This window comes from Sphaerodactylus townsendi, linkage group LG01 (assembly GCF_021028975.2).
Source record: "Sphaerodactylus townsendi isolate TG3544 linkage group LG01, MPM_Stown_v2.3, whole genome shotgun sequence".
NCBI lineage: Eukaryota > Metazoa > Chordata > Lepidosauria > Squamata > Sphaerodactylidae > Sphaerodactylus > Sphaerodactylus townsendi.
Window position 1 is genome coordinate 15,282,386 of NC_059425.1, and position 13,298 is coordinate 15,295,683.

At 49.0% G+C, this 13,298-nt stretch overlaps 1 protein-coding gene across 1 annotated transcript in view; it reads left to right on the plus strand.

Moving 5' to 3' along the window:
* Positions 1-2,896: 2,896 nt before the first annotated feature.
* The window catches only part of LOC125436711 (vacuolar protein sorting-associated protein 45-like), a 14,416-nt gene continuing 4,014 nt past the window's right edge, over positions 2,897-13,298 (plus strand). The window contains exons 1-5 of the mRNA XM_048503944.1: positions 2,897-3,028; positions 4,168-4,302; positions 6,002-6,115; positions 7,044-7,211; positions 12,834-13,066. Of these exons, the coding sequence (XP_048359901.1) occupies positions 2,921-3,028; positions 4,168-4,302; positions 6,002-6,115; positions 7,044-7,211; positions 12,834-13,066 (758 nt within the window). The 5' untranslated portion in view covers positions 2,897-2,920. The remainder of the gene's footprint in view (positions 3,029-4,167; positions 4,303-6,001; positions 6,116-7,043; positions 7,212-12,833; positions 13,067-13,298) is intronic.

Sequence of the window (13,298 nt, forward strand, 5' to 3'; positions counted from 1 at the left end):
AATTGCTTGTTGTGGGTTTTCCAGGCTGTATGGTGTATCACAGAGGGAAACTCTATGCTGGGGATAATTAGGAAAGGAGTTGATAATAAAATTGCAAGGATTGTCATGCCCTTATATAAAGCAGTGGTGCGACCGCACTTGGAGTACTGTGTTCAGTTCTGGTCACCACATCTCAAAAAGGATATAGAAGAGATAGAAAAAGTGCAGAGAAGGGCAGCGAGGATGATTGAAGGATTGGAGCACCTTCCTTATGAGGAGAGGCTGCAGCATTTGGGACTCTTTAGTTTGGAGAGGAGACGTCTGAGGGGGGATATGATTGAAGTCTATAAAATTATGCATGGGGTAGAAAATGTTGACAGAGAGAAATTTTTCTCTCTTTCTCACAATACTAGAACCAGGGGGCATCCATTGAAAATGCTGGGGGGAAGAATTAGGACTAATCAAAGGAAACAGTTCTTCACGCAACGTGTGGTTGGTGTTTGGAATACGCTGCCACAGGAGGTGGTGATGGCCACTAACCTGGATAGCTTTAAAAAGGGCTTGGACAGATTTATGGAGGAGAAGTCGATCTATGGCTACCAATCTTGATCCTCCTTGATCTGAGATTGCAAATGCCTTAGCAGACCAGGTGCTCAGGAGCAGCAGCAGCAGAAGGCCATTGCTTTCACCTCCTGCATGGGAGCTCCCAAAGGCACCTGGTGGGCCACTGCGAGTAGCAGAATGCTGGACTAGATGGACTCTGGTCTGATCCAGCAGGCTAGTTCTTATGTTCTTATGTTCTTATGAAGTCTGTTACACACTGTGTCCAGAACCATGTCAACATTTATACTTTGCAATCAGTGTCATGTATCCAAGCTAGACATAAGACGTCTGATCCTGAAAGAAACTTACCTACAGCCGAGGTAGCTCTGTTGCTCATCTACTAAGAGGATCTGAATTAGTATTGAGGTTGGTCGGCATTCCCGCCTAACTGACGTAGTCTAAGATAGAATTCATATAAAAGCAAAATGTGAATCCGTGATTCCACCTTTGTGTCCTTACATGGAATAGGGGATCTACGAAATCTACAAACCCGCAAATCTACCACTGAGCACGTCTGAGGGAAGCATTAGTGAAAAGCTTTTGGTAGTGGAGAACAGTCAGATTCTCTGTTTGTCTTCCAAAGGAGCAGCAGTGGTGGCGTAGTGATTAACAGCAGGTGCATTCTAATCTGGTGGAACCGGGTTTGATTCCCCGCTCTGCCGCCTGAGCTGTGGAGGCTTATCTGGGGAATTCAGATTAGCCTGTGCACTCCCCCACACGCCAGCTGGGTGACCTTGGGCTAGTCACAGTTCTTCGGAGCTCTCTCAGCCCCACCTACCTCACAGGGTGTTTGTTGTGAGGGGGGGGGGGAAGGGCAAGGAGATTGTCAGCCCCTTTGAGTCTCCTGCAGGAGAGAAAGGGGGGATATAAATCCAAACTCTTCTTCAAATGGAAGGCTGAGGGAGATTTGATTGCTGAAGGACACTGGCTGAGGCGAGGTTTCGTTGGGGCTTTTCCTGACTCATAATTTGCTATCTTTGCTGCCCCGATAACTCTGCTTCCTGAGGCATCGTTTCTTGGGCACACTGATATCTGCCTGGGCCTTGCTGGGATTTGGAAATGGTGTTCTGGCCCTGCCTGGGACTCGGTAATTTATTCTGCTGATCTCTCCGTTTGAAGGTGACGACGATTTCACCAGTCCCAGGCAAATCTACCTCTCTGATCTAATCCCCCTCTCTAATTCTAATCTGGAGAACCGGGTTTGATTCCTCCACCTGAGTGGCAGAGGCTTATCTGGTGAACCAGATGTGTTTCCGCACTCCTACATTCCTGCTGGGTGACCTTGGGCCAGTCACAGTTCTCTCAGGACTCTCTCAGCCCCACCTGCCTCACAAGGTGTCTGTTGTGGGGAGAGGAAAGGAAAGGAGCTTGTAAGCCACCTTGAGTCTCCTTACAGGAGAGAAAGGTGGGATATAAATCCAAATTCCTCCTCCTCTTCCTCTTTTATTTCTAATAAGAACATAAGAACATAAGAACTAGCCTGCTGGATCAGACCAGAGTCCATCTAGTCCAGCTCTCTGCTACTCGCAGTGGCCCACCAGGTGCCTTTGGGAGCTCACGTGCAGGAGGTGAAAGCAATGGCCTTCTGCTGCTGCTGCTGCTCCCGAGCACCTGGTCTGCTCAGGCATTTGCAATCTCAGATCAAGGAGGATCAAGATTGGTAGCCAGAGATCGACTTCTCCTCCATAAATCTATCCAAGCCCCTTTTAAAGCTATCCAGGTTAGTGGCCATCACCACCTCCTGTGGCAGCATATTCCAAACACCAATCACACGTTGTGTGAAGAAGTGTTTCCTTTTATTAGTCCTAATTCTTCCCCCCAGCATTTTCAATGACTGCCCCCTGGTTCTAGTATTGTGAGAAAGAGAAAAATCTCTCTCTGTCAACATTTTCTACCCCAGGCATAATTTTATAGACTTCAATCCTATCCGCCCTCAGACGTCTCCTCTCCAAACTAAAGAGTTCCAAACGCTGCAGCCTCTCCTCATAAGGAAGGTGCTCCAGTCCCTCAATCATCCTTGTTGCCCTTCTCTGCACTTTTTCTATCTCTTCTATATCCTTTTTGAGATGTGGTGACCAGAACTGAACACAGTACTCCAAGTGTGGCCGCACCACTGCTTTATATAAGGGCATGACAATCTTTGCAGTTTTATTAGTTCAATGTAGAACGGATATGAATGGAACATTCTATGGATCTTGTGGAAGATCCCAGATGCTCTTTTTGAGCCCTAGGAAGGTTTAGGGTTTCTGTCACGGGTCCTCAGAGGATTAAGCGTACTTTTCATCAAGTGTGATGGTGGCCGATGGTGTGAAATCATTCTCCCTTCCCCAAACAGCAAATGATCACTAAAGAGTATGAGCTCTTCGACTTCCGGCGTACCGAGGTTTCTCCGTTGCTGCTTCTCTTGGACCGTTCAGATGACGCCATCACTCCGCTTCTGAACCAGGCGAGTCTTCTTCTCACCAGCCTTGGGCTGGTGATACAACGCCGTTATATTGCTGTTACAACGCCGTTACAACACCGGTTCAACGCCGTTACAATGCCGTTACAACGCCGTTACAACGCCTATACAAATGCCGTTACAACGCTGTTACAACGCCGTTACAACGCCGTTTTAACGCCATTGTAATGCTTTTGTAACGCGACTGCTGACCCCACCCGGCAGCCGTTGTAGCGCCATTGTAACGCCATTGCAATGCAGCTTAGGTTTAAGGCAAGGGCTGGGGCTCAGGCTTGCCTTAGTGTTATGTTGAGTTCCAGGGTGCAGTCCAATATTAGCGCGGAGGTCAGTTTTAAGTTTTTGTTACGATTTTGGGAACCATTTATGACGGTTTCATAGTGTGGAGCAAGCACAATTAAGAGTAGAAATGCTTCAGAGGGTAGGTCTGGCGGTCTGCCTGTTTAGAGTCCAGTAGGACCTTAGAGGCCAACAAGACTTTTGAGAGGTGTTTTTTTTTTTCAAATTTATAATTAGATTTTTGACTGCCCTCCCCCGAAGGGCTCAGGGCGGTGAACAACAGAGGGGAAGACGATGCTTCAATCATAACACATTAAAACACATTAAAAACCGATCATAGAAATAATAATGAAATGTACAATTATAAAGCAGGAACTATATCAGATGGTGACGGAAACCCACCCCCCTACTGTGCCCACAGGAGGCCTAGATGTAATGGGATTATACGATCAACCCGGCTGGCCAAACGCCTGGCGGAACAGGTCCGTTTTGCAAGCCCTGCGGAAACTCTGCAAGTCGCGCAGGGCCCTGGTCTCTCTAGGGAGCCTGTTCCGCCAGGTAGGGGCCAGGTCTGTAAAAGCCCTGGCCCTTGTTAAGGCCAGCCTGACTGCTTTTGGGGCAGGGATCACCAAAAGGTCCACCTCCAAGGAGCGGAGGGACCCAGCAAGGCAATACAGGGAGATGCGGTCCCTCAGATACGCAGGCCCAAGGTAGCTAACGGCCTTAAAATATCTGATGAAGGCAGCTTTGACGCTCGAATGCTCCTACCCTGAAAATCTTGTTGGTCTCCTGGACTGGAATATAGCTGAGAGCGGAACTGACTGCCTGTCTTTCTTTCCTCCTTGCAGTGGACGTACCAGGCCATGGTCCATGAACTGCTAGGGATTAACAACAATCGGATCGATCTCTCGCGTGTTCCGGGCATCAGCAAGGATCTTCGGGAAGTGGTTTTGTCTGCCGAAAATGATGAGTTTTATGCCAATGTAAGCAGTGGTGGGATCCAAAAATTTTAGTAACAGGTTCCCTTGGTGGTGAGATTCAAACAGTGGCGTAGCGCCAATGGGGCTGGGTGGGGCACGATGGGGGCGGGGCCTGGCATTCCGGGGGCGGGGCTTTAATAATTTCTCTGTTACTGTAAAAAACTCTTACTGTAAAAAAAAGTTCCTAATTTGCAGCTGGTATCTTTCTGTCCATTATTTAAACTCATTCTAGCAAGTCCTGTCGTCTGCTGCCAACAGAAACAACTACTTCTCCTCTAATTGACTGCCTGTCAGATACTTAATACTTTCAAATACTTAATTTTGTTTCTAGAAATCAAAAGAAGGATACTTTCCTTAAACAAGGAACTTGATCATATTTCTAAACATGTTTTTAAAACAGCCCAACAGGGACAATTATCCCGTTTTCTACCTTCGCTAACCAGCCACATAGGAAACAACAGGACTTTATGATTTTTGGACCTAATGGAATTTCTAACGGAAAAGCAGACCCAGTTAGTAACCCCCTCTCGGCACACACAAATAATTAGTGACCCACTCTCGGGAACTGGTGAGAACCTGCTGGATCCCACCTCTGGATGTAAGTGCACAGGCCATTGTGTGATCGAGTGTTTGGATTCAGATTTTGCTGCTTTGGGAACTGAAATCGATACTATGGCTTGGATTGCAGGCAGGAAGTTGCTCTTGCTAGACACAGCAAGGGGCACAAGATCCGCTTCCGCTTCTAGCTGCTGATGGGGAATGTCTCACTGGTGTGCAAATCATAATTTTCCCCCCAAAATATGTTTGCTTTCAGACTTCAGCTGTTGGGATTTCATGTTTCCCGAATAAGACATGAATCTGCTTTCCTTTTGAGAGCCAGCGTGGTGTAGTGGTTAAGAGCAGGTGCACTCTAATCTGGGGTACCGGGTTTGATTCCCTGCTCTGCCACATGAACTAGGGAGGCTTATCTGGTGAATCAGATTAGCCTGTGCACTCCAACACACACCAGCTGGGTGACCTTGGGCTAGTCACAGTTCTTTGGAGTCCTCTCAGCCCCACCCACCTCACAGGGTGTTTGTTGTTACTTCTGTGATGTACAAATTCATGCAGTGAAAACAACATTCCGGAGATATATGAGAGGAGGGAGTATACGGAAGGAACAGAAGAAAATAACGGAGACTGTATCCTTATCACAAAGAACGGAATGTATCAAACGGAATGAACTGATATTGTTATCACTCTCCCGACGGGGGTACCTGTAATGTAAATCTGAAAACATGTTTTTTAGAATTGTAGTTTTTGGATGTTTGTATAATTAATTAGGTTGTATAATACACAGAAGCCACTGAGCAGCATACGTGCGTCACATTTTTCTTTCGGTCCAATTGTCACAAGCTCTTAAAGGGCGCACGTGACTCATTCATTCACTAGTCACAGTTCTCTCAGGACTCTCTCAGCCCCACCTGCCTCACAAGGTGTCTGTTGTGGGGAGAGAAGGGGAAAGGAGCTTGTAAGCCACCCTGAGTCTCCTTGCAAGAGAGAAAAGTGGGGTATAAATCCCAACTCTTATTTTTGTTGTTTCCGTTCACCCTGTTCTCACTTGGACCGTCGTAGCATCTCTCAAAGTGTTTCCTGACTGGTTTGAGGACTGAAGCTTACCAGAGGAGCTGCCCTCCTAAACTGTCCCCTTTCCCGTTTACAGAACATGTACCTGAACTTTGCAGAGATTGGCAGCAATATCAAGAACCTCATGGAAGACTTCCAGCGCCGGAAGCCGAAGGAGCAGCAGAAGCTGGAGTCCATCGCAGACATGAAGGTAGTTTGGAGGCCGAAGGTTGGAAATGCTTTTGTTCAGGGGCAAGAGGCTGGCCCTGCGGTCGATAAGCTCCTGGAGCTTTGGAGGTTGAGGTGTGGGGAAGGGAGGGGCCTCGGGAGTCTGTAAGGCCATAGAGTCCACCCTCCAAATTAGCCAGGAATTGATCTCGGTCGACTAGAGCTCTGGGAGATCTCCAGGCTTTCTCTGGAAAATGGCAACCGTTGCTGGCAGGGATTTCATGGGTTCATTAGAATAATAGAATCACAGAGTTGGAAGACATGCCCAAGTGCCATCAAGTCCAATCCACCTGCCATGCAGGAACACACAATCACAGCACTCCTGACAGGTGGCCATCCAGCCTCTCTTTAAAAACCTCCAAAGAAGGAGACTCCACCACTCTTCGAGCCAGTGAATTCCACTGTCCAACAGACCTGACTGTCAGGAAGTTTTTCTTGATATTTAAGTGGAATCTCTTTTCTTCCACCTGAACATGACATCCCTTCAGATATCTAAACATGGCTGTCATGTCACCTCTTCACCAAACTAAACATACCCGACATTAAGAACATAAGAACTAGCCTGCTGGATCAGACCAGAGTCCATCTAGTCCAGCATTCTGCTACTCGCAGTGGCCCACCAGGTGCCTTTGGGAGCTCACCTGCAGGAGGTGAAAGCAATGGCCTTCTGCGGCTGCTGCTCCCGAGCACCTGGTCATTTGCAATCTCAGATCAAGGAGGATCAAGATTGGTAGCCATAGATCGACTTCTCCTCCATCAATCTGTCCAAGCCCCTTTTAAAGCTATCCAGGTGAGTGGCCATCACCACCTCCCGTGGCAGCATATTCCAAACACCAATCACACGTTGCGTGAAGAAGTGTTTCCTTTGATTAGTCCTAATTCTTCCCCCCCTAATTCTTCTCCTGTTTCAGGCGTTTGTGGAGAACTACCCACAGTTCAAGAAAATGTCCGGCACGGTCTCCAAGCATGTCACTGTGGTGGGGGAGCTTTCCCGACTGGTCAGCGAGAGGAACCTGCTGGAGGTGTCTGAGGTCGAGCAGGAGTTGGCTTGCCAGAGTGACCACTCCAGCGCTCTGCAGGTAGCTGGCCCCGGGAGCAGAATCCGCTATATCCAGAGGTGGGATCCAGCAGGTTCTCACAGGTTCCCGAGAGCAGGTTACTAATTATTTGTGTGTGCCGAGAGGGGGTCACTAATTGGCGATTTTGCCACGTGATTTTTGCCTTAGTTACGCCCCTCCTCTCAGCAGTAGCGCGCAGAGCTTGAAGCAGTCTAGCAGGAGGTGCACCGGCGTGCATGGCAGCCTGCGCCTGCGTGCATTCGTTTCCCGCCCAAGGACCGGCGCAGCGGCTGCGTCCTTGCCACAGCCCCGCCCAGGAATGCCCCGCCCCCGGAATGCCTGGCCACGCCCCCGTCGTGCCCTGCCCAGCCCCATTGGCGCTACGCCACAGTTTGAATCCCACCACCATGGGTGGCATTGCTTGCACTGGCTCCCAGTTGAGTTCCGGATTGTCTTCAAGGTGTTGGTGTTAACCTTTAAGGCCTTACGCAGTCTGGGACCTTCGTACCTTAGAGACCGTCTGGCCCCATATGTCCCACGTCGGTCTCTGCATTCGGCAGAGGCCAACCTGCTCATGATCCCTGCCCCCTCCATGATGAGGCTGGCCTCCACTAGGGCCAGGGCATTTACGGCCCTGGCCCCTGCCTGGTGGAATGCTCTCCCTCCAACTGTCCGAGCCCTGCGGGACCTCAACGAATTCCACAGGGCCTGTAAGACTGAGTTATTCCGCCGGGCCTTTGGAGAGTCCAGCCGCTGATAGGGTGCCTAGAAACAGCTAAAACCCGCTGTTCCCTTCGTAGGAGTTTTAATAGCTGGATGCCATCTTTATTTTAACTGATATAGAAACTGACTGCTGCTTTTAAACTGTTTTAGTGTTTAACATATTTATTGTCCTATTATTGTTGTGAACCGCCCTGAGCCCTCCGGGGGAGGGCGGTATAAAAGTAGAATTATAAATAAAATAAAATAAACCTAAGATTTTTGGATCCCACCACTGGCTATACGCTCAGTGTGCCGGAGATTATCTGAAGCCCCGTTTTTCTGTGCTTTTTGCTTGTTTGTCGGTTAGACTCTTGTGCAGTGCACTCCTACACAGAGTCACTCTTGTCTAAGTTCACTGAAATCAATGGATTTAGACTGGAGTGACGTTACTCCATAAAGAAGAAAAAGAAGACGAGTTGGATTTATATCTCCCCTTTCTCTCCTGTAAGGAGGCTCATAGGGGCTTACAAACTCCCTTCCCTTCCCTCCTCACAACAAACACCCTGTAAGGTGGGTGGGGCTACGAGAGCTGCAAAGAACTGTGACTAGCCCAAGGTCACCCAGCTGGCATGTGTTGGAGTGCACAGGCCAATCTAGTTCCCCAAATAAGCCTCCACAGCTCAAGCGGCAGAGCGGGGAATCAAACCCGGTTCTCCAGACGCGGTGCACCAAACCCGGTTCTCCAAACCCGGTGCACCTGCTCTTAACCACTATTCCACTGCTGCGTTAGGTTTAGTTGAAGGTGGAATGAAACTGTCAAAAGGAACACCGACCCTTTGAGGTATGCCGATGACACCACACTACTGGCAGAAAACAGGGAAGGTTTGAAATGACTAGTGACGAAAGTTAGAACAGGAAGTGCTGAAGCAAGATTACAGCTGAACGCGAAGAAGGCAAAAGTAACGACTCCTGAAGAATTACACAAGGTGGACAATGAAGAAATTGGAATTGTTAAATTCCATCGTCAACCAAAATGGAGACAGTAACCAAGGAATCAAAAGGAGGCTGGGAACGCCAGCCACGAAGGAGCTAGAAAAGGTTCTCTAGTGTAAGAATTTGTCCGGGGGAACCAAAATCAAGTTAATTCATGCCACAGTATTTCTTATTACTATTTATGGGTGTGAATTTTTGGGAGCCAGCATGTTGTAGTGGTTAAGAGCAGGTGGATTCTAATCTGGATAACCGGGTTTGGTTTCCCACTCCTCCACCTGAGTGGCAGAGGCTTATCTGGGGAACCAGATGCGTTTCCACACTCCTACATTCCTGCTGGGTGACCTTGGGCCAGTCACGGTTCTCTCAGAACTCTCTCAGCCCCACCTGACTCACAAGGTGTCTGTTGTGGGGAGAGGAAAGGAAAGGAGCTTGTAGGCCACCTTGAGTCTTGTTACAGGAGAGAAAGGTGGGATATAAATCTAAACTCTTCCTCTTCTGAATGCTGGACTGTGAAGAAAGCTGACAAGGTGAAAGTAGATTCCTTTGAAATGTGGAGTTGCAACACAGTGTTACAGTGTTACAGTGTTACAATACCAAACCAATATGTGGATACTAGATCAAATCATCCCTAAACTGTCTCTAGAAGCAAAAATTGAGCTTTTGTACTTTAAGTCACTAGAAAAGACAATAATGCTAGGAAAAGTTGAAGACACCAGGGAGAGAGGAAGACCCCACATGAGGTGGATGGACTCCATCAAGCAAGCCACGTCCCTCAGTTTGCAAGACCTGAGCGAGGCAGTTAACGGTAGGATGTTTGGGAAGTCATTAATTCGTAGGGTCACCATGCGTCAGAAGCAACTTGACGGTGCTTAATTTTATTTATTTATTTATTTACTTACTTACTTACTTACTCACTTACTTACTTCTTTGTTTGTTTGTTTGTTTATTATTTCGATTTCTATACCTCCCCATCCCCAAGGGGCTCCGGGCGGTGCACAACAAATTGATACAAACAAATAAGAAGGCAAACCATGCAATTAAAACAACAACGACCTACAAAGCTCCAACATTAAAATATACTAAATTACATTAAAACAGCGGTAATATCATAATAAAAGGCACCCGGTAAATCCTTTCCTTTAAAACCCTCCCCTAGGGAGCGACCGGACTCCTCCATAGGAGGATGTAATCTTGATGTAATCGAACAGGGGCGCCATACTCAGCGGCTGGTTGCTCCAAAGGCCCGGCGGAACAACTCGGTCTTACAGGCCCTGCGGAATTCACCGAGATCCCACAGGGCCCGGACAGCTGGAGGAAGAGTGTTCCACCAGGCCGGGGCCAGGGCCGTAAAGGCCCTGGCCCGCGTGGAGGCCAGCCGCATCACAGAGGGGCCGGGGACCACCAGTAAATTTGCCTCTGCCGAACGCAGAGAGCGAGTAGGGGAATATGGGGTAATTTGGTTAATGTACACAGAAGTCTGCATAGGGTTGGACTGTCAAAGTCTTGAGGGCGTTTATGAGTGTACTCTTTCACAGAGAAATCGTTGACTTCGCCAGACACTTATGCTTGGTATGTGGTGGCTCTTTTGTTGACTGTCATGGGATGTTGCAGTCATCAGGTGACTAGAAATGAGCTGTGAACGGGGCCCAACCGGGGGTGGTGGTGCGGTTTTGTCGACAGATAGTCACAGTTGGATAACCAACTCCAGCCACAGATGCAGGCGAAACGTCAGGAGAAAATGCTACTGGAACACGGCCATACAACCCAGAAACCACACAACACCCTAGTGATTCCGGCCGTGAAAACCTTTGGCGAGACTTGTAGACGTTTGTTGTGTTCTGGACTTGGAAGGCTCAAAGTCTATTTTAGGACATTTTCCCCTGTGGAGCCGCCCTCCTCCCTTTGAGGGGTTTAATTGGAGAAGCGTTGCCTCAAAGAAAGGATCTCTGGCGGACGGGAGAGCTTTATGGAAAGTTTTCCACAAGGATCCTCTGTCCGCAGAGTGTTAATTGAACTCCTGTTCCTTCCATAGTTCGTAGACTTCAGAAGTTGACCCCAGTCTCTGACACCACATTAGTTGGGATGAATTGTGGCTGTCTACTGGGAACAATGCAGCCCTTTTCAGAGGAAACTGCTGGGAGGAGGGGGGGCGTCATGGGGGTGCTGGAGGGGCAGGAAGCTGAAATCTGGGAAGGTGCCATGTAGAAAGGGACGAGAGGTTTGCTTCTAGGCCAATGATGGCGAACCTTTTCGAGACCGAGTGCCCAAATTGCAACCCGAAACCCACTTATTGATCGCAAAGTGCCAACACGGCCATTTAACCTGAATACTGAGGTTTTAGTTTAGAAAAAACCGGTTGGCTCTGAGACGTACGTTACTCGGGAGTAGGCTTGGTGGTAGTCGGTGGCTTTGCTTTGAAGCAACCGTGCAACGCTTCGAATGGGTGAATCATGACCCTAGGAGGGTTTACTCAGAAGCAAGCCCCATTGCCAGCAACCGAGCTTACTCCCAGGTAAAGGACTGCGCTTTAGTTCTTTGCATGAAAATCAGTGGGGTTTAACAGCGCTTAATAGGGTTACCTACACTGCTTTCCCAAAACTAGGTCTTAGGTTTAATGCTAATAATTGAGCCCAGCGGCCCAGGCCAGCCTAGATGTGTGGGTGGGGGAGTGGAGGGGGGCGACTCTGTTTGCGCGTGCCCACAGAGAGGGCTCTGAGTGCCACATCTGGCACCCGTGCCATAGGTTCGCCACCACTGGGCTAGTACATTCTCTTGTGGCTGGGTTACTTTAGTCTGGCTCCTGTAAGGACTTAGTATCCAAGTCAGCTCACCCCATGGCTGTTAAACTGCTACTTGCATCTCCTCTTCTATAGCACCTAAGCCAGCATGGTGTAGTGGTGAAGAGCAGGTGCACTCTAATCTGGAGGAACCGGGTTTGATTCCCTGCTCTGCCACTTGAGCTGTGGAAGTTTATCTGGAGAACCAGATTAGCTTGTGCACTCCAGCACACGCCAGCTGGGTGACTTTGGGCTAGTCACAGTTCTTCGCAGCTCTCTCAGCCCCACCCACCTCACAGGGTGTTTGTTGTGGGGGGGGGGGGGGAGAGAAGGGAAAGGAGTTTGTCAGCCCCTTTGAATGTCCTTACAAGAGAGAAAGGGGGGATATAAATCCAACTCTTCTTCTTGCAAGCCCCAGGGTCTCCTGGGAAGTGTAGTTCCCACCAGGCTGTTTTCAACCTGAAGGGAACAGGCTGCTTTTCCAGGCTGAACTAAGGTGGGGGGGGGGGGGGGGGGGGGGGGCAGGGCGCTGCAGGGGGGGCGGAAAACACAGAGCGCGCACCGGTCGCACTCTGGCCCAGCTACGCCTCTGGACTGTGGGTCAGTGGTAGAGCATCTGCTTGGTATTCAAAAGTTCATGGCTTCAGTCCCCGGCATTTCCAGTTAAGGGTCAGTTTCAGGTGATATAGGCCCCTTCCGCACACGCAGAATAATGTGTTTTCAAACCACTTTCACAACTGTTTGCAAGTGGATTTTGCTATTCCGCACAGCTTCAAAGAGCACTGAAAGCAGTTTGAAAGTGCATTATTCTGCATGTGTGGAATGAGCCATAGAAAACCTTTGGCCAGAGTCTAGTCTGCATTCCCATTCAACATCCCTTGGATCCTATATTAAGGATCTCCTGTGACCTGAAATCATAATGTTTCCACTGCATACTTGTGAAGATACATGTGAAGCTTTGTGTCTTTAGGAGTATTCTTTTCCTATGTCTTTTTCTGCTGAGAGAAATGTTCAGAAGGACCCAGAAAGCTGGTTGGTAGAACGTGTGTTTCAGAAATGAGCATGCTTAATCGTTATTGAGGGGGCGTTGCTTTTCCTAGGTCAAGGTGCAAGTTGGAAAAAAAAAACCTAGCGCTTGCAGACCTGAGAGAGCTCTCTTTTCCCTCTGCAGAACGTGCGGCGGCTCTTGCAGAACCCCAAGGTGAGCGAGCTGGACGCCACCAGGTTGGTGATGCTCTACGCCCTCCACTACGAGAGACACAGCAGCAACAGCCTCCCCATCCTCATGACGGATCTGAAGAACAGGGGGATTTCTGAGAGACACCGCAAGGTGCGTGGCAGGGGTTTCCTCTGGGGTGGGGAATCCTTTGCTCCGTGGACAACGTCAGGGCTAAAGACGACGAGGCAAGCATAAGGATTGCTGGTGTTTGGGTTTGAGTTTTATTGTGCCCTCGGACTACTGGACATAAGAACATAAGAAGAACATAAGAACTAGCCTGCTGGATCAGACCAGAGTCCATCTAGTCCAGCACTCTGCTACTTGCAGTGGCCCACCAGGTGCCTTTGGGAGCTCACCTGCAGGAGGTGAAAGCAATGGCCTTCTGCTGCTGCTGCTCCTGAGCACCTGGTCTGCTGA